We start from the raw sequence: 27,296 nt of genomic DNA, 5'->3' as shown, positions 1-27,296 counted from the left end.
TCCTGTTAATGTGATTTATTTTGGATGTGTCTCTTAACCCATTTGAAGATATTTAGCTCTACATTGAATGTCAAACCTGGTTCAGGGTGTTTTTAGAATACTTCTTTGAATTTAGTATAGCATTCAGGTATTATAAGCAGACATTAAGACTCTGGTTAGTGTGTGACTAGACAGATAGGAAATCGGGCTGCTTAGTCCATGATTTTCATTGGTTGTGACATTGCAGCCAGGGTAAAACAAGTATAATGGGGTTATTGAAAAGAGTTTGTTTCCTTGTGAAGAACACTGGTGTGAAGGCAGAGCTAAGCCGTTTCTTCACCCACTGGTTTTTAATCCAGTGCTTTGGCAGGAATAACAAATCACTGTCCTGACATCTCAACATTACAATCCCCTTTTCAGCTCCTGAGATAAAACAGCAAGGTGTGCAGACTCGTTCTATCTGTTTCCAGCAGCTAATGTAAAACTCTAGGGTGTACTCAGCTGCTAAACATTGTTTTAGGGACATGAGTCATTCCCATGCTTCTTTGCCATTAGGAGGTTGACTGAATGTCTTAAAAAACAGATTAAAGAACCAGTCATATCAGTGATATCGGTGATATCAGTGTAATCAACATTTCACCTTTGTTCATCCCCACATGGCCGGGCTACTCTCTTAGAAGTGACTGGAAACAGCTTCTGGATTGATACTTGCCTGAAGATCATGTGATGAGGTTATGATTTCTTCTACATTGGCTTATTTGATCAGATAAATAGGACAGTCATATTATTGCTGTGGATGTTTAGCTCCATATTCATGCTCTGAACCTTCTGTTCAGCTACATCCCAGAGGAAATCTAATCGAATCAGTAAGGGCCAAAATCTTTATTTATGCACTTTAGTCACACCGCATGTTTGTTTTTTTTTATTAATGTTTTATAGAATGATAAAAGTCTTTGAATCTTTTATCTATAGGCTTTATCAAGGGGTTTATTTTTTTGCACATGCTTTGAATAAATTACTCATTAGGATCTGTCAGTTAAGTTCCAATAAGGTTTAGGTTTTCTTATTTAATTGCTAATATGTAGTACTTTGTTTGGTCTGAGACACTAGGTGTTCATAAACTTTCACTAGAAATGTACATACTGTAAAGCAGCTAAAATTAAAGACTTATTTTAGTCCTCAATTCCCATTATATAGACAATATCAGTCCCAACAACTTCAACCATAAAATAAGTCTAATATAAAGAGCAAGGTCTAGGGTTAAAAATAGCATACAACATGGAGACACTCATTATAAAGAAATAATTCATGCTGGCGTCTGACATTCAGGTATCTGCTGACTGAGCTGTGCTTATATATCTTCTGTCCCTTCACTGAGGAGGAACAATCGGTGCCTGCATCAACATTGGCTTCCAGATAGATTTATTTTGGTGCCATTTAGTCTGCATAGTTCTTCTGTGATTAGTTGTGACACAAACACAATGCAGGGAGATTACACGTAATCAAATAATCATGTGGCTACGTTCACTGATATTGGGTAATGCTAACAGATAATGATGATATGATATGATTTATAGGTGATATTAACACAAGTAAACAGTATGGGGTGTGAGTAAGGTGATGTGGTCCGTCATGTTGAACTGGCAGAAGGACATTACATCAGAAACCATCAAACCTCATTGCTTAATCTCCTTTCCTGTTTATGACCAGATTAATACAATGAAGCTGTTGTAGATGTTTTATAATACAGTTTTCTGATTTGACATCTTTACATATTTTCTCTTTTTAAGCAATAAGCTGTAAGCCTCTGTTTGTTTCAACTTCAGAATGCACTTATTATTTTTTGTTATTTATGTATTATTTGCATGCTAAAAGATAAGATGAAATTATGGCATTATTTATTCTATTCAACACCAGCTGAGCTTACTGGAAAACTGTAAATTGATTTGTTTGCTAAATGAATATTAGAAAATAAAGAAACATGCAATAAGTCATTATAATCAGGTGACGCTTGTGTTTGATTCTTCATCTTATGCTCTATTAACTGTAACAACCTAAATTCCTGGCAGAGGAAACAGGTTTTGGAACTTGGTTTTGTAAAGAAATAAAATAAAATCATGTCTGAGTATAATGACCTTTTTTCAACATAAAATTCATATTATGAATGACAAATTAAACACTTTAAGAAAACAAACACAATAACCTGGTTGTATGAGTGTGCACTACCCTGTATTTATACTTTTGATTGTAATAAAACAGTACAGAACTAGTCTACCATTTTTACAACTCTTCCTTGCAAAAATGCAAGCCCTCGGTAGGATTTAGACCTGGGCTCTGATGGAACCTGTCCAAAATGTTGATCTTTTTCCTCCAAAGGAAAGTCAGAGTATTCCATTATTGACTTGGATTTGTAGTTTGGGGCAGTACCATGCTGAAAAGTGAATGTATTCTTCATCTTCAGTTGTCTAACAGAGTGCTGCAGGTTTTTTTTCTACCACATCCACATTTTGGGGCAATCCATGATTCCTTCTATCGTGTGCCCTGTTTCCACTTGAAGAGAATCAGCCACTGGTATGGAGTTGTTTGAGTGATAAACTGTCTTGGTTTTGTTCTTTTGTTTGTTTGTTTTTTTTGCATAAGAACAGATTTCTGTCTATTCACCCTACCCCATTTTTCAGACATTTGAAGATTATGAGAGACTGTTGTCACATGCAGGGAGAGACCAGAACTTGCCAAATATTCCTGTAGCTCCTTTAATGTTGCCATAGATCTCTGGGCAGTCCCACTCATTCTCACTGTTTTTTATTGTGGAGGCACTTCCTGTTCTTGGTAATGTCACTGTGGTGCCACATTTTCTTTACTAATCAATAACAGCCTTCACATTGTTTTATGGTACATCTAATGTTTTGAAAATTCTCTTCTACTCGTGTCCTGATCAAGTACCTTTCAGCAATGAGTTTCTTCACAAGCTCTTTGTGGAACATGAATGTCTTCTGCAGTTTGAAAAAAATCAATATGATGTCAAGAAAATCATACAGGAGAAGCTCTTTATTTTCAGGTTAATCAGAATCACTTAACTGGTGCCAGGTGGATGATAATTATTCTTGTACGAGTAAAAAATGTCGATATTTTTCCACATCAATGTTATTGGTAGCTGGATCACATTCTACCTTCAATGTCTTATAGCAACCAACAACATTCACATGATCTGCCAAGATTTATCTTTTCATTTCAGCATCACATGATCCTGTGAGTGTAACAGGAGTGTGTTACACCCATACACTGGAGTGTGTAGTGTTTTATTATCCACTTTTATTCGATGCCATCAAGCATACAAGTTTTTTCTACTGTGAAAAACATTTGCCACACGTTATGAGTTTAAGCATGACTTGCTAAGCTTTTTATTTCAATATTTGAATTAATATAAATATAAATCTGAAACAGTTCAATATGACAAGTTATTTGGTTTTTTTATTAGCTCTCTTATTTAGTGCACAAAAGCTGACATTAAAACATATAATTTATGTATAACATTTCATTAAACTCTTCTAATAATTTAGCATTTAGAATAATGTAGTCCTAAAATATCCTAAATATCATTGTATCACATACATTTCAAATCTAATACAATCAACACATCTGACACTTTCACTTCAACTAATCACCACAAATTCTCTGGTCCCGTGATTTCATGTGTCAAAGTGAGAAAAGGAAGGAAACCTTAAAAACATAATATTTTGCTGAATGAACATGTTTCAGTGAGCTGACTGGCTTGTAGTAAAATAGTATCTCTATGGGTTTTTTTGCATTAGCCCTTCCTTTAAGGACACCTCAGCAGCATCTGTGTTCATTAGATATGAACATACACTACATGTGAACATATACAACATACACTCACACAAAAAGATCACAGTTCATTCTAAGCTGCTCCTGAAGACATCAAATTCAAAACAAACTTCAGTTTTGAGGATCCGCCAGCATTAAGCAGCACGCTGCTCCTCTGAGAGAGTTGTTAAGATATCATACGTGTAGGTGTGTGTTTCTCAGTGTAGGTATGATGCCATGACACACATACAGTACTCTGCAAATATTTTTTTTCTTACATTGCCTACTGCATTCATGTCAGTAGAATCAGAAATTAGATTTCATCTTCTTCGACCAAGAAGAAGAACTATATGAAGTTCTCCAAGAAACCTGGAACAGTCATTACTTTAGAACACTGCATTATCGAAGGCCTTGCATAGTATGCTATATCTGTGAAAAGAGAGTTTTTAGGGATCTTGTGGTGTTTTTTTTTGTGAAGCTGCAGGATCCTGAAGCAAGCTGAAGAGACTCTTGGTGGTAATTATGACTGATAGCCCACTTCATTTTTAATATATTCCTGCAGCATGGAGTTGGACTTTTGGGTTGCTTGTGTGTATGTTTTGATGAATCTTAATTAAGATGGGCCGGGCACCATACCCACAATGTACAAATTAATCTTCTTCTGACTATATTTATAAAAAGCGGAGCGCAAAAAAGCAAAGACTCAGTAGTGCTTTTGCCAGATGGCAGGGAAATATTATAATGTAAAAAACATAACAACATGACAGAGGTCAGGGGCAAGCTTAAGACTTCAGAGCAGCTTATGCGGAAGATGTGCGGACTTTTCGATCTTTCAGAGGCTGTGGTGGGCGATAGTTATCCACCATATTGCACTCAGGCTCCTCCTCCGTCGAGAAGAGCAGGCCACGGAATTTCTCCATCTGTTTTCCAAAAAGATAAACAAACACAATATAATCAATATATAATTAAAGAGAGAGTGAGATAAACTAAAAGATTAATATCTGATATTAGAGTATTCATGTATTAAATCGTAATGTTCACACAAAGTGCAACTCATAAATCTGATTTATTTTTTTTGGTGTAGTATCTAATGTAAGCAGTTCAAAAAATCCAACAGCAGCAAATGAAAAGTTAATTCAAATATTCAAAGCACAAGGATGCAAAAATCAATTCATGCCATCATGACATTTCTCTGGGAAGTGTGAACTTTCACAACGGTGCAACACGCCTGAGAGAGCAGCAGACTACAAGAGACCAGCAGATCACACGGGGAAGTGGTAACTCAGTTGTATAAAAAAATGAGCTGAAATGTCTCTCTGGAGAAGGGTGTCTGACAAATGCTGTAAATGTAAATCACATGGACAAGAAAACAGACTGAAAAATGAGCCGCTAAATAGTCTAGAACTGTTCAAACAACTCCAGCACTAAGATGACGCCAGTGGTCAGTCTGGTTAAAATCCACTGAGTATAATTATACTCCAAATAGATTTATTCAGGATCTAAACTCCCAGTATATAGTTGGTCCAATGTGTAATATGTTATTGAAATGGACAGGACCTGTGCAGGGCTAACACTGATTGACTTCTTGCAGACAATCCATGTAACACTCTCGAGCAGTGGGGGTGTGGTCAAAGAGCCATCGTATGTCCAATAGTCCAGTGTGCTAGGCAGCAGCAAAGTAGGGTCAAAGTTTGCAAATGTAGTCTGTGCTCCCTGGGAGGAAAGCCAGAAAATCATGATTAGCCAGCTTATCTCAGAATTAATCTACAAAATCAGCGCTTCACATAAAGGTTCTGCAGAAATGTAAAAGAACTTGCCTTTGCTTTAATGGCCTCCAGTGCATCAAGAACCTTCTGGAGTTGAGGGTTTTCATTACCAATCTGTTGAAGATCAAATATAGAAATGAACACTTTTGAAACACAATAGAGATGTCCTTTATGCTACAGTGTTTTATCTCATGTTCCGTTTTTCAGTTAGAATAAAGCAATAAAAAGTTTTTAAGTGTGGACCTCCAAGAAGACTCCAACCACAGCAAGGCCATCAGATTTGCTAGCAGCTTCTCCAAAGTTGGGATATGTAGTATTCCAGTGAACTAGATGAAGCTAGAGAACAAAACCCACATTGTAGCCTAGGTCTTTCCAAAGTTCTAAAACTGTTTCTAAACTGTATAGATATTCTGCATGGAACAAACAGATAGAGAAAAATCTACTGTAACCTTGTGTAGGTGCTAGGATATGGAGTAGGATATGGAAGGTACATACTTCAGCAGGGTACAGTTTTCCATCAACTGTGTGCTCGGAGCCTTTATCATCACTAGATCCCCAGTGAAAATGGAACTGTTTAAGTCTATAGGTGCCAGTTACTGGCCCTCTGGTCAGAGCTGATGATGCATGCACAAAACACACAAAAAAAAAAAATTTTAAACTGTGATTTAACATGTGACAAGAAGAATCTGTAAAAGATTCCATGTAATTGAAATAAACGTAAATCTGCCTTAATTACAACCATCAACAGTTAGAGAAAAACACAAATTCAAGAGAATGGAGAAATGATTCTAGCACCACTACCATCCCCTAACACGCAAACACATTCATGTGAATATATTATGATTTATTTACCCAGATAACACAATGTGTGTGTCTCTGACACTTTACAGTCCAATAATCGTATGTTGTTTCCCCAACAAATTTGTTTGAAACAGTTATCATTGTGCTCAGGAAATTCCTTCCATGACACATTTTTATGTGGTGCAGTGTTTAATGTTTAACAGGGTATGAGTCAAAAGTTCACTCGGACCTTTTGTGCGTCGCCTTGTGTGTCGTTTACACTTCCCCATTAGGGCATTTGAGTGTTGGGAAAATATGACTACATGACGCTCATAGACACACAGGAATAACTACTCATCATCTGCAGGATCCTGTTTTTTTCAGGTGTCTTAAATTACAGACATGTCTTTATTTACAGGTAGTGACCTTTGCAGTGCTGACATCTCAATAGCCCATGATATACAAATGAACCCACTAAATATTTTATTTTGTATTATGAGGATTCTGACCTCATACACTCCAGATGACTGATGCTGATGAATCACAGGATTCATTAAATAATCATAATTATTTTGGCCAATTCAGGTCAGTCTCAAACTGATGTGTAGATTGCATGCATTATGCACTCATAGTCCAGATTTTTACAAATAAATTCTATCCTGGAAAACTGAAATAGCTGCTAAAGTCCCTTTAGACACATCCTCACATCAAGGCACACAGCAAAATCCCTAGCGCTGCATTAATACCTACAGTACTGAGTTAACTCTCACTGTGCTGAATCACTATACTTATAGTGTTAATAGGTGCAAGAGTCAAACACTACAACATGTACAGATCTAAATCAATCAATATAAAAGTCTTAATTTAACAATAGCTGGCAACTACATGTCGAACTGTGTATGATTTCCTATGTGATGAATACAACTTTAATTTGAACTTAATTGGTAGTATTTAAAAAGTAGAGGTTAAATAAACATGATTAACACAACAATGCAGTTTGGTGCCATTTCTGGTCTAAAGCTTAATGCACTTACTTGATTTGTCCTCGTCATCTGCGAAAGTGACCTGGACGGAGTGGCCGTTGTTGATGATGTCCAGTGAGACTGATGGATCATAACGCAGTGTGAGTGGCCTGAGCTCTGGGTCATACTGAGCCTCACTAGGCACAATATCTATGGGAGACTGCCGGGGTCCGTTAGCTATCGGAAACTTCTCATGCCACGTGTCTGGTCCTGCAGTGGAAAATGAGAGATTCAGCTCTGTATAGCATTGATGCAATTACTAAGACACACGGGACAATTCCTAATGTTAAATATGGCCTTTATAAAATAGCACCCATCCGGACAAAATGAGCACTGTGAAGGTATTTCAGCACTGCGGGTGTGAATTCAGCACTGCGGGTGTGAATGCGACATGGAGAGGTTTTGCTGTATCGTGTATGGTGCGTGAACAAGGTCACAGAAACATGATGCGCCGTCAGTGCACGGGAATCTTTCATTCCTCTATTCATTCGTGCACTCACTCCTCGGTGATGTGAAGAGCTGATAGAGCCTTACCGTTATTCGCTCCGTATCCCCATTCGTTAGGCATTGTCACAGTATAATCGGCTTGAAGTGGTTCCGCTTGCGATGGCTCGAGTGCGTAAAGCGCCAGTGACCCAGATGAGACGCGGCGCGCTTTATATAGCGATCACCAAAAACGTTCCTCTCACTGGAGTGGTCACACACACACACACACACACACAGGCAAAATCAGTAGGAGGAGGAGGCACTAGCGCAATCGATGATGACACATCTCTCTCTCTCTCTCTCTCTCTCTCTCTCTGCCCCCACCCCCGTCTCTCTGCAAACTGCGCTTCGTTCTGTTTCTGTACAGATGGGTAAAGGCTGTGACCTTCAACGCTTATATTTCGTGGTCATTTTCATCCCACTGTCCACATTTGCTTTATAAGCCTTTACTAAGCCTTCAGTTACTACACTCGTAGTCTACTGTTCTACTGTTTCTTGGCTGTCCTAAAAAACGCACAGTCGTCACTGCAGCACTTGAGTGTGAAATTAATAGTCAAATTGCTTTGCAGTGAATGAACGGACTAATCACTGACCCTCTTGACAAAAATTAAAGCAGTCATTAATGCCATCTGCTGGTGAAGCGACATGTCAGCTCTCGACCTTAGCAATGTGCGCAATTTCCCATTTTAACAAGTAATCTAACCCACAGCAGTGTCAGAGAGCAGTGAGTGTGTGGACAGTAACTTCAACAGTGAAACACTTTTTTGTAGTGTAAACACATTTATTCAAGCCTACAGGCTATTTTGTCAGGACAAAATATATTTTTAAATATAGAAAGTATATGATTTGAACACATATCCATATACTTAAATCATACACTTTCTATATATATATTAATAATAATAATCTGAAGTACAAAACTGTATTTACTTGTTTTAGTTATTTCAAATCTTTTAACATTTAGACAGTTTGCAAATGGTGAAAGATTTATAGCAGATCAGAAATGTTCTGCTCTGACTGTATTGTTGTCTTGGACTCCTCCAGTAGGGGAGAGAAGGGCACATCCTAACCCTGGGCAAGCTGTAACACACTTTATTTAGTAGTTTCCACACTGGTATGACAAATCATCCTGTATTTACTGGTTACTATACCGACAAAAACATGGGACAAATTTAGTATCATTTTAATCTATAATCTCTCTGTTGTAATCCTACAGAGTTTCTATATGCAGAGTTGAGCAGTCAGGTCTGAATCTCAGTGGTGTACAGGAGGCATGTTGTAAACACTGTGTTACAACATGGCTCTGCTATTCAAAAACTATGCTAATCCGTACAGTTAGCCATGTAAATTCACATAATTTGATTTTGAAACAGACAGGGGTGTAACCTCAGGACATGAAGAAATGAGGGACCAGTCAATAAGAGGTGTGGCTATCCATAACTGTTATATGTCGCTGACCTTGATTGTTCTCCTAGGCCTCCTTACTCAACATCACCACCTGACCTCACAACCGCTTTGTAGCTGAATGGACACAAATCTCCAGTCATGCTACAAAATCTACTAGTAAGCCTTCTGGAAAAAAAAAATCAGGTTGATATAGCAGCAAAGAGGGGATCAAATACATATTACTGCCCACGGCTGTGGAGTGGGAAGTTTAACAATTACACATAGATGTGATGGTCAGGTGTCCACATACTTTTGGTCATATATACAATATACATGCAGTAAAAACAAAATATCCATGCACATACTCAATCAGCATATTTTGCTATATAAACGAGTATGCATTCTTCCCAGTAGAAATCATTTAAAACCATTTACTAAGAGAATTGCACACATTATAGAGTAAATAATGATATATATTGAGATTGTAAAATTAATAACATTGATAATTACTTACAGATATATGCTTGTACTGCCTAACTGAGGGATAAATATGTTTCAAAATTATCACAGGCGATTATAAACTGTGTTCATTTCAAATCAAAACAGTGTAGCCTAAAGAATGTTGTAAATAATGAAGCTCACATACTAAAGTAAATTACATCAAATAGCCAAATGTTTGTGGACACCTGACCACCAAACCTATATGTGCTTTTTGGCATCCCATTCCAGATTTAATCCCTGCTTTGTTGTTATAACAACACTCTTCTGTAAAGGCTTTCCACTAGATTTCAGAGCATGACTGTGGGGATTTGTGATCATTCAGCTGCAAGAGCATTAGTGAGATCAGACACTGATGTTGGATATGAGGAGGTCTGAGGTGCAGTCTGTGCTCTAGTTCATCCCAAAGGTGTTCAGTGGGGTTGAGGTCAGGACTCTCAGCAGGACATTCGAGTTCTTCCACTCCAATCTTGGCAAACCTTGTAATAAATAGAGCTCACATTGCTCACATTGTGCACAGGGGCGTTGTCATGCTGGAACCAGTCTGGAGTAAATGCTGCAGTATTCAAAGACATTGTGTACAATCTTGTTCTTTTAATTTCGTGTCAACAATTTGATGGAGGGTTTGATGGTCTGGTGACTTCATACTTAGGGCCATATTGTATTGTGTCTAATTTTACACTTTAGACTGGATGGATTGAGTGTCATTTGATCTTCAGTCTAATAAGCTAAAAAATATATATATATAGTTTATACTGTTTTGTATCTGATTTTAATTTATCAGAGTAAGTGTTTCTCAGTAACAGGTACTATTAACTTTATAAAAAGAGAAAAAAGGAGGCTTGTGATGGAAGGACAGCTATATTAACTATTGTAACTGATAACAGAAACTAAATTGTTTTGTGAATGTTCCAATGTAACTATAAACTAATGAGTATGAGTGTTATTCTTTTATTAATAATAAAATTGTAATTGTTGTGTTATACAATGAATAAAAGACATCAGGGCATGCTGTTATTGAAAAAAAATAACTTTGGGTGGTTACAGTAACTTTATTTCACACCACGGCTGCACCACACCACCTCCTGATAAATTACCAAATTGTTAATATGACAAGTCATGTTTCACTCCTTACATTACAGATCTCTGTGTTAAGAGCACCGTTTAATCACTTATACAACAAGGGAAATGTATACTGCTCAAAAAAAGTTAAAGGAACACTTTGAAAACACATCAGATCTCAATGAGGAAAAATATCATGCTGGATATCTTTACTGATATGGACTGGGTAATGTGTTAGGAATGAAAGGATGTCACATCATTTGAAATGAAAATCATCAACCTACAGAGGGCTGAATTCAAAGACACCCCGAAAATCAAAATATGTATGGCCCCCACGTGTTTGTATGCATGCCTGACAACGTCTGGACATGCTCCTAATGAGAGGACGGATGGTGCCCTGGGGTATTTCCTCCCAGATCTGGACCAGGGCATCACTGAGATCCTGGACAGTCTGAGGTGCAACCTGGTATATATTAAGAATGCAAAACTAGTGAAAAACAGTCAGAAATGATGGAGTATGGAAACAAATGCCAGTGGCCTCCACCTGTAAACCATTCCTATTTTGGGGGTCATCTCATTGTTGCCCATATAGTGCACATGTTTATTTCATGAACATTAAAGCAGCTGAAACTGATTAACATTCCCCTCTGCTATTTAACTGACCAGATCAATATCCTAGGAGTTTAACTGACTTGATGCTATACTCTGATTAAAAAGTGTTCCTTTAATTTTTTTGAGCAGTGTTTAATAAGTGTGTTTTGTTTTGTTTTGTTTTGTAAAGCTGGAGTGACAGGACCCCCTCCTCACTGGTCAGTAGCTGAGTGTCCATCAGCAGGGGGCAGTACTGCTCTTTACTCCCCAGCTCACAGTAAACAGTAGAAGAAGATGTTTAGAGCCTGTCTCTTTAAGTCCATGTGCTGAGACGGTATTAAGAAGAATATCTACTGTAAGTGTTAAGATGTCTCACACCTTTCTTTCTTTTTGTTTCTGTTTATCTTTACATGTAAACACATCCTCTGTACTTCAGGCTTCACTGTAGTCTCTCTTTAACTGCGCGTCTACAAATGTCTGTTTACATTCTCACTCATTTCTATTTGCTAATGTCAATTTTTCAGGAAATCATGGCGAAAAATAAACAGAAGGGGAAAAAACATCAGAATGTCTTTCAAGTGGCTAACAAACAGTCCAAGCCCAAGTCCAAAACAAAGCCGGTGAAGTCTTCATTAAAACATGTAAGCACTTTTCATAGTTATAAAAGTTGATTTGTTTGACAGGATTATTATTCAGCTGTGGATTTTTTGACTAGAATTGTAAGAAAGAATAAGTTAATCGTGTAAGAACAAAAATTTTTTCAATGGGGTGTGATTATTTCCCAGGATGCTCCATGTGTTAGTTTGTGAATAAAGTGGATTTTCAGTATTATCTGCTTTTTGTTTTCTGTGGGTTTCTTTACAAGTGATTAGTAATGATTTCCGAACTATAATTTAACACATTGCTCCCTTTTTGACAAGATAAACACACTGAAACAAGAGAAAGTGGAGAACTTGAATCAGATTTTCTCGGAGGTGCAGAGGGACATGAAAAGTGTTTCAAAATCTACAGCCAAAGAATCGACAGGGAAAACACAGGTAATGTCTTTATCATGTCTTTTACACAATACTGTTGATCATTGTGACATTTGTGTGCTGGCAGGAGGAGAAACAAACCTCTGGGTTTCACAACCCTCAAGAACTAAATGGTCAATAGTCAATAAAGTTCAATTACAGTCGTGTAACATCATCACAGCTGACTGAAAATTTGTTCAAAATGTGTTTTGCAGATTTCAAGGGAGAAAGTACAGGAATCAGTGAATGTGGATGGAGCTGCACAACTTTTCTCTCAATTGTAGAGAACAAAGTCATATGTGATCTACCATATGAACAAGATCTGAGTGCCTTATGGACATTACATGAAGCCAAGTAATCGAAATTGAGCTCTGTGTCTAATGAATACGCCATGTATAGGGAAATGATCTCAAGATTCAGATCATATAATAAATGTGTTAATCTGCATATTGATAAACAACTGACAACTGAATGTCAGTGTATCCCAAATAGCAGGTTCTCAAAAGGAGCATGCTTCTGAATTAGCATTTTGTGTTGTGTTTTTTTAAATTACAAATAGATTAACTGGTCTCTATAACAAATGTGGGTTTCAGGTTTTTGTCTGTATTTTTGTCATTGTCCCAAGAACAATTTGATGATGAAGGTCTGCTTAGTAAATGGAGTAATGGGTAAGAATGAACATTTGTACAGATTTTCAATTGATGTTTAATATTTAACACTCAAACCATCAAACTGGAAATTCATGATAGTTACAATAAAATGTACAGATGGAGATAACTGGAATTGGTGTAGCTTCAGTGTAAATTTACAGCACTTGTGATGGTCAAAATTTTGTTAAAGAATGCTTTATTAAGGCATTGATACAGTGTTTTATAGTCTGCAGAACTCTAGTTACAGAGATAAGTGTTTTTCTGTGAACACAGTGTCTCACCCCCTCAGGCAAGTGGCAAGACCTTCGATAAGGTCTCACAGTGGCAATAAAATATTATTTCCTACACTCACCATGGGACATCAGTGTAGTGGCTGAGTGTCCAGTCCATTTGTAAGCAGCGGTGATGACCACACACAAACAGTCTCTATTTAGACAAGGGTAATAATAAAATAATTGCCCTGATGAACTCATGTGCCCCATGGAGTGAGTGAGGGAACTGCTCCAAGACATACTCTTTTTGTGAGAGAGGCTTTAAGTAAACTCTTCTAAACTGTTACACACTATGGATAGCCACTTTGTCCAAGAAAGAATGAACGTCTTGGGTCAAAACAGCCTGAAATTTTGTGTGGCCTGAAATTGGTTGAAGTTTTTGAAGCCCTGAGAAGACTGGGGTGGATGTTGAGTCTGTCATATGAGTATCATGATCCTGTTAAATACTATTAAATCATAAAATCCTGTAATAAATCTGTTTCCTATCAGTTATCAGGGGTTTAGATCTCGGCATGTTTGCTGAAAGTAAAAATGAAATGTCTTGCAAAAGCATGTATTTTATTCACTAGTATTTTTAATTATATTCTTGTGTCTTATGAACTAGAGAAGTTTGAACCCTACTGATGATCATTCGTGGTTATTAGTTTGTGTATAAACCTCGTGGCGCCCTCTGCCGCTGAAGAACGACCTGAATAATATAGACGTCATCGTTAACCAGGTCCTTAAAGGAATGTAATATAATAAGAAACAACAGTGTTGCATTAATTCCGAACACCATATATGTGAATAAAAATCATTAAGAGAATTATAATTGTGTATAAATATATAATTACAGCTGTATTTCACGTATGGTTTTTACATACAATTGTACAGTTCGGTGTATTTTAGCCTACACCCTACCAGGACCTTACAATGGTACCAAGATTTGCTAGTTTCCCTACAAACACAGTGGATGGTTTCGGTTAGCCGCTCCCGGCCCAAATGTGTTTGCACGAATCGAGGCTTGGTCCTGACCGGCTCCGGTAGCTCGATACCGGCTGCTGTTCGGCACTTTTGCGCTTAGCATTAGCGAGTCCTGTCAGCGGAGCTCCAGCTCGACATGTCCGGCGTGGCCGCTGCTGCTGCTGCCGCGAGCGCGGGCGTCTCTGGCTCGGGCGCGGCATGTGGGGCTTCGGGGGTCGCCGGCCGGCTGCCGAGCCGCGTCCTGGAGCACATTTTCTCTTATCTGGATTTATCGGACCTGATGCGGTGCTCGCTGGTCTGCTGGCACTGGAACAACTGCTTGGCGGATGAAAATAGCGAGGTATGGCGAAGCCAGTGCACGCGCTTACTCAGCGAAGAGGCGCTGCGCTCCGATATTCTCTGCAACCTCGCCACATACAAAGGAAAAGTAAGCTTTAAAAACACAAACATTTTTAATCTCTAGCTTCTTATTCTCATGATGTTCTGCATCATCTGACTACACCGTGACCGCAAGTCGCTTCATAAATACTTAGCATTCAGGCTACACGGATTTGTAGCTAGTGGTCCCTCTGTTGTAGTAACTGTTTGTGCATGAAATTTATATCAAAGTCAGAAAAGAATGCCATATGCATATATATATATATATCATTGTTTTAGACACATTACACAGTGTACCGCTGAGATATAGATGAAGAAGCGCATCTTATTCATGACGTCACTTGTAAATAGTACAGAATCAATAAGACCGTGTTTCATATACACGACGTCACTGCACTAAAGACGCAGATCCGGTCATTTTAACACCTTCTCGAGACGTTTTCAGCGAATAGACCACAGACAAATTCCAGAATAATGTAACAAGATAGAATATATTTGAATCTCTGCAGTGTAGCAAGAAGAAATGGTCTACTTGTTTGTGTGTGTGTGTGTGTGTGTGTGTGTTGGGGGATGCTCGGATTATTTGGCCTGGAATAAGATTAACAAGAATTTATTTTCTTTATAAACCTTAAACGTCAGGATCAAGGCATTTCTTACATCAGCCATCTATCTGGCTCACTCCAGCTGTTTTGATATCAGTTTCTGTAGGAACACAGGACAAAATGTGTGCTGCTTTAATCCATTTCAGCAACAGCTTTTAGCTGCTTCTTTTTTTTTCTTTCTTTTTTTTTTTTTCTTTCTTTTTTTTTTTACCATTTTCATTAAGTATAGTTGCTCACAGTTGAGGGTGAGAAGACATGAGAACTTCCTTTGGCTCTCAGTATTTAAAATGGCAGCAGCGCAGTGACCCTGCATTTACAAACAGTGAAGAGCCACAGAGTCACCTTCTTTAACAGCATTTTTTAAAAATATTATTTAACTTGTTAAAAAAAAGTAGAATTATACATTAATGTTTAATTAACTACCTGTGCTATGGAGTAACATTAGAGTCGATCAGTGTCAAGTACTAATGATGCATACGATAGCTGTGCAGTACTGATGTTATATTTTCATATATTTTGTCCCAGTTAATTATCAGTGATTTTAAATACGGTTACATTCTGAGCTGAAACTCATTTTAGTAAAGCAACACGGCTTATTAAGTTTCCACTTCCTCAGAAAAGATGTAGACCTTGCATTCCTTCGGGATCAATAAAGTATCTATCTATCCATCCATCCATCCATCCATCCATCCATCCATCCATCCATCCCTCCATCCATCCATCTATCTATCTATCTATCTATCTATCTATCTATCTATCTATCTATCTATCTATCTATCTATCTATCTATCCATCTATCCGTCCGTCCGTCTATCTATCTATCTATCCAGCCGTCCGGCCGGCCGGCCAGCCGTCTATCTATCTATCCAGCCGTCCGGCCGTCTGTCTGTCTGTCTGTCTGTCTGTCTGTCTGTCTATCTATCTATCTATCTATCTATCTATCTATCTATCCATCCATCCATCCATCCATCCATCCATCTGTCTCTATCTATCTGTCTATCCATCTATCTATCCATCCATCCATCTATCTATCCATCCATCCATCCATCCATGTTGTGCTCTTCACGATAAAGGACCAAATTTCCTTCCAGTCAAAAAATAGATTTCAGAAAGTTACATGAGATTAAGATTATTATTGCCTTATGCAACAAGTATATAAATATGCTCTATTTTAAACATTGAAAACCTTAGGTAATGAGATCAAACAGTTTTCTAACCATAAATAATCATTATTAATAATAATTAATTATTAATAAATTATTAATAAATATTCTGAAGCATAAATGAAGTGTAACATAGTGGATGCTGAAAAAAAAAACCCACTCTTTCTCTGTTTTTTCTGTTGTCTCCACAGTTGAAGTCATTTCAGCATGCACTGAGCTCCCACGACTGCTCCAGGAACGTGTATATTAAGAAAAATGGCTTCACACTCCATCGTAACCCGATTGCTCAGAGTACTGATGGTGCTCGTGCAAAAATCGGCTTCACGGAGGGCAGACATGCCTGGGAAATCTGGTGGGAGGGGCCCTTAGGCACGGTGGCAGTGATCGGTATCGCGACCAAAAGGGCGCCCATGCAGTGCCAGGGCTATGTTGCACTGCTGGGGAGTGATGATCAGAGCTGGGGCTGGAATCTTGTTGATAATAACCTGCTTCACAACGGCGAGGTCAATGGAAACTTCCCACAGTGCAATAACGCACCCAAGTACCAGGTAAGCTGGCAAAATTCCTCCCATGAGCCAGTTATTGATGTTATTTATGTAAGCATTTGCTCTGTGCATGTCTGTCTACTGTGAGTTAAATGAAGGAACTAGCTTTCAAAACATTGTAGTTCCAAAATCAAAGAATTGTTGTTGATAGTTATAACACCATCACCTAATAACATTTATCTGATTTAATATGCGAAATCTTCCAGAAGATTTTCTTTTAATAATAATGGAGAGTGATTATGTAAGCAAGATGGAAAACATCTACAAAGATATTTAAAATTATTACAATCTGATCATTAGTTTTTATATTTTTAACTAATACTTTGGATGACAACACGATATGTTGAACATGAACACAGTTTCAGTCATCACAACCAATATTTTTCATTTTAAAACACAGTTAATTATGCATTATGCAGTGTTGGGCAGCCAGTAACAATGCTCTTTTAGTCAGTTAGCTATTAAATAATTTAACTATTTTTTGGCTCAGTCATGTTGATAAAGGCTACATTGTTTAATTTTCATAGTATAAATAATATATATTTAAAATATATTTGTGTCAAGTCATTTAGTCATCATACTGTCATTGTTTCATTAAAGTCAGTCCCACACAGAGTCAGAACTTGAAGTGAACACCAAAGGAGTCAATTCAACACAGGGAAAATGATTCTCCTTGTGCACACAGGTCATAGGTCATATATTTGCAAATTTGTATGGAACCAGATAAAGATGTCCAGAATGCCATTAAGTTGAGTGTCTTCTTTGGTTTGGCATGGCTGTAATAGATTATCTGATAAATGTTATTAATATTGTAGTGACTTGTTTTAAAATTAAACCTAGTGAAGAATACTGTAGTAGTGTTGGATGATTGTGTTGTGCTGCAAAGAAATTTTTTCATTTCATTGTCTGTACCGCTTATCTGATCTATCCTCGGGTCACGTGGAGCGTATCTTCGGGCGTCAAGGCAGGATACACCCTGGACAGAGAGCCAACCCATCGCAGGGCACACACACACACTCTCATTCACTCACGCAATCACATACTACGGGCAATTTAGAGACTCCAATCTGCCTAGAAGCATGTCTCTTTGGACTGTGGGAGGAAACCGGAGCACCTGGAGGAAACCCACCAAGCATGGAGAAAATGCAAACTTCACACACACAGTGAGCAGGAGCGAGACTCGAACCCAGGACGCTGGAGGTGTGAGGCGAATGTGCCACCGTGCCGCCGTTTAATTTTAATATTTTTGTTAATTATTATATTTTTAAAAAATCAAATGAAGGGATTAGAAAGAGAGAAAAGGAAGGACCCCCTAATCTGTGGACGAGGCAGATTTCAAGACCCCCAGCAGATGCAGGACACCATGGATAGTACTGAAGGCTATATACTGTGCATATTATACATTACCTGATGATGAATTCTCTCTCTTTCTCTCTAAAACATGTTTAGTACTGTACCCACACTACAGCTGCTACTTATTGTGATGATGATGTGATGATGACACAGCGTGTAGGCAGAGTTTACAGCATGGATAATCTTAACACCCCTTAGCTCACAAGAATATACCATATTTTATACTGAATGTTCTTTGAAAATCTTACTGGCTATTTTTTTATGTTCCAGATAGGAGAGCGAATACGTGTGATTCTAGACATGGATGACAAGACGCTGGCGTTCGAGCGAGGGTTCGAGTTTCTTGGCGTGGCGTTCAGGGGACTGCCCAAAACCTGCCTCTTCCCTGCTGTTTCGGCTGTTTATGGTAACACGGAAGTCACGATGGTGTACCTTGGAAAACCTCTAGACGGCTGAGGAGCATCTCGGTGCCATGCCAATGAAATCAAAAGCCAAGGAGACATCCAGATGGCAAAATAATGACTCTGAGCAGTCCACAGTGTGAGAGCCTGTGAGAGATTCATCTGGGCAGAAATGTGCAGATTATAAACCGGGATTATGGGGTGAGACTCTCCAAAGCATGCCTCTGTGGATTAAGGGAGTCTCTGGATGGCTAAGGACAATTGTTTTTAAAGCTGATTTTAATGTAATTTATGAAGACACTGGACTATGTCTCATTTATAGATAATTAATCCAGCCTGATTCAGTGGCAGGTTTGAACCGTTAACCACAGTCACAGAATGCATTTCTAAACCATTACAGCGATGAGGGACTGTAAGTATTGCATTTATACAATAACTGGATGGTTTTAGAATTATACTCTGCACCACAAATGCAATCCATATGTAGGCAAACGACATGCCAAAAACGATGTTCCAATTACCTCTACGCAGCTCAACCATTTTTAACTTAAATACAAGACTGCTTCACTAGAGTTAGTGCTTTGCATGCAGTGTAGTTGAAGCTGTCTGTTGCCATTGGTTTTTGTGCAGGAAGTCCAAAAGCAATTGTCACGTTTCTGGAATACTTAATTGTGATGTACTAGTGTATGATATTAATTTATTAGGTTTTATCCTTGTTATCACCGAGGTTATGGGGCCGGTAAATAAACTATATGGTGCCAGTCTGTTAAAGTATACAGTCTGGTTGAAATGTTCTTTTATTTATATATACATATTATAATGAATATATAAAGTGACAATATTTTTACTGCCACAAGGTGGTATCTAATTCACATTTATCAAATTTACTAACTATACCTTCTGTACTTGTTCTAGTGTGTATGCATACAAAGGCACTCCACATACAGCAGCAAGAGGCTGAAAGAGTGTGGAATAGGCTTTTAGAAATTGGAGCACTGTTTAATGAAAATTTAAAAGGTAGGTGAAAATGTAAGATTGTGTTAATGTGATGAAACGGGGATTGCTGCTCACTTTTTAAATACAGTACAGGAAGAGTATGGGAACAATTAAAGTTGAGTGCAAATGGTTGGTTAATGACTTAAAAAAAAATATACGTATATTTTACAACTAGTCTTTAAAACAGAATTCCATGTTGATTTAAAAGTGTTTGATTTATTGTTTAATAAATAACTGTCAGATTTTATTGTACACAAGTGACTAGATAAAAACACTTATCAGCCAAAACATTAAAACCGCCTTCCTAAAATTGTGTGGCTAATCCAGCCCTGACGCCTCAAGGTGTGGACTTCATAAGACCTCTGAAGGAGTGCTGTGGTATCTGGCACCAAGAGAGCTGTCCTGCAAGTTAGGCAGGGCCTAAATGGATCGGACTTGTTTGTCCAGCACATCCCACAGATATTCGATTGGATTAAGATCTGTGAAATTTGGAGGCATGTCATCACCATGAAATTTCTGTCATGTTCCTCAAACCATTCTGATAGCCAACATAATCATGCTGAAAAAGGTTTAGGGAATATTGTTGCTATGATCTGCACTAATGTTTAGGTAGGTGGTAAAATAACATTTACATGAATGCCAGGATCTAAGCTTACCCTGCACAAACACTGCCTCTGCTGGCTTGCCTACCCATAGCACATCCTGGTGGCATTTCTTCAGGTAAGCGATACATATGCACCCAGCCAAATGTGCGATATTAAAAGAGAAAATGTGGTTCATGAGAACAAGCAAACTTCTATTGCTTCATGGTCCAGATCTGATGCTTATGTGGACACTCTGACCTTTCTGTGGCTAGGAAGCATGCTGCCATGCACTGTATGTTCTGACACCTTACGATCATAACCTTTTCAGTAATGTGTGCTACAGAAGCTCTTCTGTGAAATTGGAAGACAAAGGCTAGCCTTAACTCCCAACATGCAAGACTGAGCATTTGACCCCCATTGCCAGGTCACTGATTGTTCTTCCATAAACCACTTCTTTAGGTACTAACTACTGTATAAAGAGAGCACCCCACAAGACCTACATTTTGGAGATGCTCTGAGACAGTCATCTCATAATCACATTTTGGCCTTGTGAAAATCACTCAGATCATTACTTTTGCCCATTTTTACTGCTTCCAGCACATCAACCTCAAGAACTGACTGCTTACTTACTGTCTAAGATATGACTGCTGTCAATGGTCTTAATGTTTAGGCTGATTTGATGTACATTAGACAGTAAATAGTATGTAACACCTGACAGTCACATGTGTTTCTTCCCCAGCCTGTTGGAGAATGTCTTTACTCTCTAGCATTACATTATTATACAATTATAGGGAATTATGTTATTCCCTAGCATTACAGATTCCCTTTACTGGAGCTAAGAGGCCCAAACCTGTTCCAGTTGCTGCACTCCAGGCCTCTTCACCCAGCATTAGTGCCATCAGTGCCTCACTACTGCTCTTGTGGATGAATGTGAAAAATCCACACCTTCACACGCTCCAAAATCCAGCGCAAATCTAGTGTCAAAGCTACTGGTATAGAAAGTAAATGAACATCATACACTGATTCTGGCTTAATGATAATACTGCATAATGGTTTATCCTTACTGACCATGGTCTCACTGGATGTTGTGTATTATTAAACTGCTTTCTCTCATCTTTGGTTTGCCAGCTTTAAAGCCTACTATATTAAATGATATATTGAAACATTAAGGAGGTTAAGCAGAATTTGTGGGTTATGTGTTTAATACATGTGTTTTTTTTAATGACATTTAAAAATCATATTATTAGGAGTATACAATTAAACCACAAAGACCAAAGATCTAGATCAAGTCCATGAAGAGATGTAGGTTTAGTGGAGTAGTATTAGGCACTTGCAGAGGCAAACATGTAAGTTTTCACACGGGTGTGAAGTGTGACTGCTGGTGCATGAAGGTGCCAGAAAACTGTTTTTATCTTGTAGCATAAAGTGATGGCTTCTTGCTTTCGACAGGAAGGGTGTGAGCTCTCAGCGGTTTCCTCTTAACTAGTATCTGACGAGTGAAACCAGTAGTGGCTGACATGGGTGTGTTTCCTTTCAAAGATTCATGTGGTCTGTTGAACAAGGCTAAGTTAAAAAATAAATTAGAAGTCACATTACATCTGAAAGAGTGTACTGTTAAACTGTGTGTGTGTGTGTGTGTGTGTTTTAATGAAGTGTATTTGCACTTGCATGTGAACTTTTCAAAAATGAAGTGTGATATTTGACTTGCAGAAATTAAGAATTGTACCCCAGTCCAGCACAGAAAACAAAACACATTTAGACAAACCCACTTTTTCAGGGCGTTTTTGCAGAGTTCGGTGCAGAAGTGTAGTAAGTGAAGCAGAACTGCTCTGCATGGTGTAAATGGAGATGTATTTGCTTGCGTGCACTTTGAATCTCACTGCGCGATCTTGACAGCTCTACATGTGACTCTGGCTTCCGTTGCACTCTTGCTTCCGCAAATACATATAGACCTCTCTACACTCCAGCACAACACACTTGATAGTCCGAGGCGAGGAAGCAGCTCAGTTTTCTCCATCAACACCTGATGTAGTGATGGTGTGCAGAGAGGCAGGAGCACACCCACCAACCCGCCGAGGTAAGAAGCAGCTTTTGCTCTGTGCACTGTGTCCATTCACTTCAGCTCTATCTAAACCATGCATTGTAGATGAGGAGTGTATTCTGTAGACTGGAGTTTGCTTCCTATTGCGCTTTCTATGCAAATTGCTCCTAAACACTATCCGCGTCATAATGAAGCGAGTCCGCTTCATATAACCGCTAATGTTATACCCTACAAATCTGACTATATTTACAACAGATCCTGCTCGCTTTATGCCATGCAAAAATTAATAAATGAAATAAATAAATAGATAATTAAGTAAATAAATAAATAGTCATTATCTTTTGCAGGGGCTTTTAAAATATCGCGAACCTCTTTAACCGTAAAATAAATCGCACATATAGACACTTCAGTTTCTATTTTTCTTTTTTCCCCCTTCCTTTCTTTTTTAATATTAAGCTCATTATTTACTGTGTTTTATGATAATGCATTCATTGGAGCAATACCACTAAAGTTTTCATTAACACATTAGGTCCGATTTACATTATTTATACCTCTGTCTGTTTTTGAGGGTTGCATCACCAGCTAACTAGCTAATAATTATAAAAATTTTATTGAGTTATTATTAAGTTAATATTAACTTAACAATAATATTAATATTAATAATAAAAATAACATTAATAACAATAATAACATTGTGATTTTTACCATTGTAAAATAGTAGATAGATAGATAGACAGACAGACAGACAGATAGATAGATAGATAGATAGATAGATAGATAGATAGATAGATAGATAGATAGACGGATGGACGGACAGACGGACGGACAGACAGACATAGATCTAACCCCTGGTTTCATTGACCTCTGCAGGGTACCATTACACTGTTCAGTAACGTTTTCTTAAATCTGTGTTGTTTTATCTGTAAAGCATGCACAGTAATTTCACCTACACCTGTAGTGACTGTCAGAGAGTGACAATAAATAATGATAATATATTATAATAAGTTATCTTTTAAAGCTGTGATTGAGAGTACTGCAGTGCTCAGGGTTTGATTGGCATTTACTATTACTTTATTTTTGCATATTAATCTAATTGACTCTTTTACCTTCACCTTAGCGAGCATGAAAAGATGCTGGTTATCAGAGTCCTACTCTATGTTGGCTTTGTGGCTGTACTGCCAGCTCTCTGCCACCCTCACACCATCTGCACACTGGTAAGTAAAATGTACAGAAACATGAAAAGAACTGAATTTTTTTTTTACATGGAAAAGAGACATGAAAGTCTGTGCTATGAGTGTTTTAATTATTGGTCTGTATACTGCAGCTTTCTTTTATATAATTTGTGAATTATAAAATAAATATCCCCCTCTCTGTCTCTCACTCCAGACTCAAAGGACAGCTATATGTAACAGCCTCAGACTCTCATCTGTTCCCAGTGACTTGCCACAGCAAACAGAAGAGCTTTTTTTGAATCAGAACATCATTTTAAAATTACAGAATGGATGCCTCTCTGGGTATTCTTCCCTTCGCATGTTGAGCTGTGCAAACTGCTTTTTAAATGCAGTAGATGGGCAAGTGTTCTCCAGTTCACCTCTGATAGAGAACCTTAATTTTGCAGACAATGAACTTCACAAGGAGCACAGTCAGTTTGCCCAGTCTCTGGGTACATTGACCAGGCTACGAATTCTGGATATTTCTGGCAATGGGCTCACAGAGGACATGGTTTCTGAACTCTTACAGAACCTCACAACTCTCGAGTTCCTGGATTTGTCCAGGAATGTTCTACTGAGATTGGATGAGTACACATTTAGAGATCTTCATCAACTCAAAGAACTGAATCTAGAAAATAACGTTTTGTTTGAGATCGATTCCGCATTTGATCACTTAAAAAAGCTCAGGCGGCTTAACTTGGCCTTCAACTCACTGCCATGCCTTGTGAAATTCGAGATGACCCAGTTGGTGGTACTAAATGCCAGTCACAACCTCATTGAATGGTTCATAACTAATCAGGACATCACAGAAACCTTTGAACTGGAGACGCTGGACTTGTCTGATAACCGCCTCCTGTATTTTCCATTCCTTCCAACCTACAATCGCATTAAAACTCTGTTACTACCCAACAATCATATTGGCTTTTACAGTCGTCTGTCACAGAACGCCTCTTTAAATTTGACCAGTAGTGTTGAGTTCTACAATTTGGGGGAAAATGCCAGCAATGTTACAGCAGAACTTTGGAGAGATGACCTTCATGGAGATATATCTTCTGTGGAATTGCTGGATCTCAGTGTTAACCAGGTGAGATACTTCCCTCAAGGTTTTCTTCAGAAAATGCCTCATCTCTACTGGCTGAGGATGAGGAGCAACTGCTTAGAATCTCTGAATCTAACAGGAGAAGAGTTTCCTGTAACTGTGTATGAGCTGGACGTGAGCAACAACAGACTTGCTGAACTGCATGCACACTCCAGCTCAATCAGTGAACTAAATAACCTTACACATTTGAACCTGAGCTTAAACAACATACAGAAGCTTCCCCCTAGAGTGTTCACTAATTTTCCTAGTCTCAGCATTGTGGACCTCAGTTATAACACAGTTGGTTTGTGCCATCCTACAGAGCTACGCAACACGAACTCTTCAGCCTGCGCTGTCTGGACAAATCTCTCCACATTAAAACAGCTCCATATTGCTGGATGTAACATAAACAAAATTCCTCCGTTAACATTCGATGGCACACCACTAACGTACCTTGACCTGTCTAACAACCCAGACCTGCACATTGGCCAAGACTGTTTATTAGGTCTCAGTGGGACTCTCCAGCACCTAGGCCTAAGCAACACAGGTTTGCAGGACTTTAACTTTTCTCCATTTAAACAGTTAAAATTTTTAAACCTCTCCAAAAACTCAATATCAGTGCTTCCTATATCGCTGATGACACTGAACTTGAAGCTTCTGGACTTGAGGGACAACATGTTGTCTACTATTGAACCAGAACATGCTACTGTGCTAGCTGAACAAGTGCAGATTGTTTATGTGGATGGAAATAATTTCAACTGCTGCCAGTTAGAGTGGTACAGGACGTTTGAGAAGTCGAAAAACCTCCATGTTGCCGATTCTTTAGAGGTTACATGTGTAGACTTACACCAGCAGAGACTAAAAGCTAGCCTTTTTGACTCTGTCCTTTGTGGGGGCAGAAGCACAGATGAATCTATTTTCTGGTACATTCTACTATTTTTATCTGTTGGTGTGTCAATGGCGGGTGTCTCTGTCATTTATTTTCTGACTTTCAGACCAAGACTATTGCCACGTGTTATAAAAAAGAAATGTTGGAAGCCCACAACTTATTAAAAAACACCACAGTAAAACTGCTCAAATAAATCTACAGATACTGAAAGAGTGAATAGTGTGCTGTTACACTAAAAACCAAAAAAGACACCTTTGTGTGGTGGGGAGGTGCGGGGTGGTTAATGAAACAAATTCAAGTGTCATGTTTTGGCAAATAGGATACAGACGTACATGATTGCCAGCTTTTGTCAAAGACTTTGAAGAGAATTTGTTTTTCTGAAGAAACCTGGCACTGGCAAAGTTCTTTAAGGTCAAATTGAATTTAAGTTACAAACTGAAATGTAATGATCACAGATTATGTTTTGGGAAAGCATTAAATGAAAGGAGTGATTATTTAGAACAAAACAAAATTAAGACTTGAGAAATAGTAGTCATTTTAATAGCAACAAGAGAGACAAGCTGTTTTGTGATTATTATTATTATTATTATTATTGTACTGTCACACTGAATTAAAGCAGGTTTAATTCCATTGTTTTCTTTTACTACACTTAGAAATAGTTTCAGGAAGAGCATTTCTCTTTTCATGTTTCGTTCTTTAGATTCTGCTATAAACAATAAGTTTGAAATTTATCCAGTATAAATTTATCCAGTATTTCTGTGTACATTTGACATTATACAAACATTTCATTTCAATTTTACAAACAAGCTTTATTTTAAAGCTACAATGAAAGCAGCTTCCAAGCAGTGTTTGATTTTGACCTTCACTGCGTTATTTACAAACAAATGAGATGGAGATATTATTTCACTTAATGTATTTACATGACCTGAAATAATGTATATATTAAATTTGAACACACTCATGCCTGTTTAAGACTGGATTATTGTTCTCGAGTTAGTAGAATTCTAATGATAATTTTAGAGAGCACAGCACAATACTTAATTAATATTTGCTTGGCCCCTGGATTAAAGAAAGGCATTTCTCGCCTGATTTCCTCTAGCGTTTTGGTGATGCCTTGTTGTTGTTGTTGGTGATTGTGTTGAGAGTAGAGTTCTACAATTCATTTCAATTCAGTCTTTCTTTCTCTTTCTTTCTTTTTTTTTAATAAAACCAAAAACCTGAGCAGAACTGCTGCCTGAAGAACAAAAGAACGTTCATGAAGCTCAAACTGAGTCTCACTTTTTATTTAAAAGCAGTGCCAGGTCATAATGAAGCATTACAGTTGAACTACAGTTGAATAAAAGTCATTAAATCTGGCCATTTACATCTGTGTAGATATAACTTCAATGACTTAATAAATTCTTTGACATAATAATAGCACCTTTAGGATAATCCTAACAATAGATGTATTTAATTAGTAGATGATTATGTAAAGCAGTCATGTATGTATTAAAATATATATGTGTATATATATATATATATATATGCACACACACACACACACGCACACACATGGACTGTTAACCCAAATAACCAAAATGTCAACTGGGTGTCACTCACAGTATATAAAACCGTATACTGTGGTTTGGTTTTTCCATCGATTTTAGTAACACATGCTCTATTTATGCCTTTTGATCATCATGAGGAGCACCGTGGCTTTCAGATACACACACATGCAAACATGGGTATTGGATGTCCGAGAGTTGTATGTTGCAAAAGTACC

The 27,296-nt window shown here is 38.0% G+C and overlaps 4 protein-coding genes across 4 annotated transcripts; 3 read left to right on the top strand and 1 right to left on the bottom strand.

The window, feature by feature from the left end:
- Positions 1–3,956: 3,956 nt before the first annotated feature.
- LOC131360419 (carbonic anhydrase-like) lies at positions 3,957–8,086 on the bottom strand. Its single transcript, XM_058400882.1, has 7 exons — positions 7,907–8,086; positions 7,385–7,582; positions 6,066–6,184; positions 5,814–5,906; positions 5,618–5,684; positions 5,362–5,513; positions 3,957–4,724 (listed from the first exon to the last, which is right to left on the bottom strand). Exons 1-7 carry the CDS (start codon positions 7,938–7,940, stop codon positions 4,605–4,607), a joined length of 783 nt encoding a protein of 260 aa, XP_058256865.1. The 5' UTR covers positions 7,941–8,086; the 3' UTR covers positions 3,957–4,604.
- Positions 8,087–11,635: 3,549 nt separating this feature from the next.
- Positions 11,636–14,135, top strand: rbis (ribosomal biogenesis factor). Its single transcript, XM_058403045.1, has 4 exons — positions 11,636–11,750; positions 11,920–12,036; positions 12,316–12,432; positions 12,624–14,135. Exons 2-4 carry the CDS (start codon positions 11,926–11,928, stop codon positions 12,690–12,692), a joined length of 297 nt encoding a protein of 98 aa, XP_058259028.1. The 5' UTR covers positions 11,636–11,750; positions 11,920–11,925; the 3' UTR covers positions 12,693–14,135.
- A 106-nt stretch (positions 14,136–14,241) lies between these two features.
- fbxo45 (F-box protein 45) lies at positions 14,242–19,509 on the top strand. Its single transcript, XM_058403032.1, has 3 exons — positions 14,242–14,720; positions 16,628–16,984; positions 18,605–19,509. Exons 1-3 carry the CDS (start codon positions 14,430–14,432, stop codon positions 18,788–18,790), a joined length of 834 nt encoding a protein of 277 aa, XP_058259015.1. The 5' UTR covers positions 14,242–14,429; the 3' UTR covers positions 18,791–19,509.
- A 2,722-nt stretch (positions 19,510–22,231) lies between these two features.
- nrros (negative regulator of reactive oxygen species) lies at positions 22,232–26,897 on the top strand. Its single transcript, XM_058402958.1, has 3 exons — positions 22,232–22,392; positions 23,474–23,570; positions 23,743–26,897. The coding sequence occupies exons 2-3, from the start codon at positions 23,487–23,489 to the stop codon at positions 25,696–25,698; spliced, it is 2,040 nt and encodes a 679-aa protein (XP_058258941.1). The 5' UTR covers positions 22,232–22,392; positions 23,474–23,486; the 3' UTR covers positions 25,699–26,897.
- The last annotated feature ends 399 nt before the right edge of the window (positions 26,898–27,296 follow it).

This window comes from Hemibagrus wyckioides, linkage group LG01 (assembly GCF_019097595.1).
Source record: "Hemibagrus wyckioides isolate EC202008001 linkage group LG01, SWU_Hwy_1.0, whole genome shotgun sequence".
In the NCBI taxonomy this organism is placed as follows: domain Eukaryota; kingdom Metazoa; phylum Chordata; class Actinopteri; order Siluriformes; family Bagridae; genus Hemibagrus; species Hemibagrus wyckioides.
Note: the sequence above shows the minus strand (reverse complement) of the source record. Positions and strands in the feature narration are given on the sequence as shown.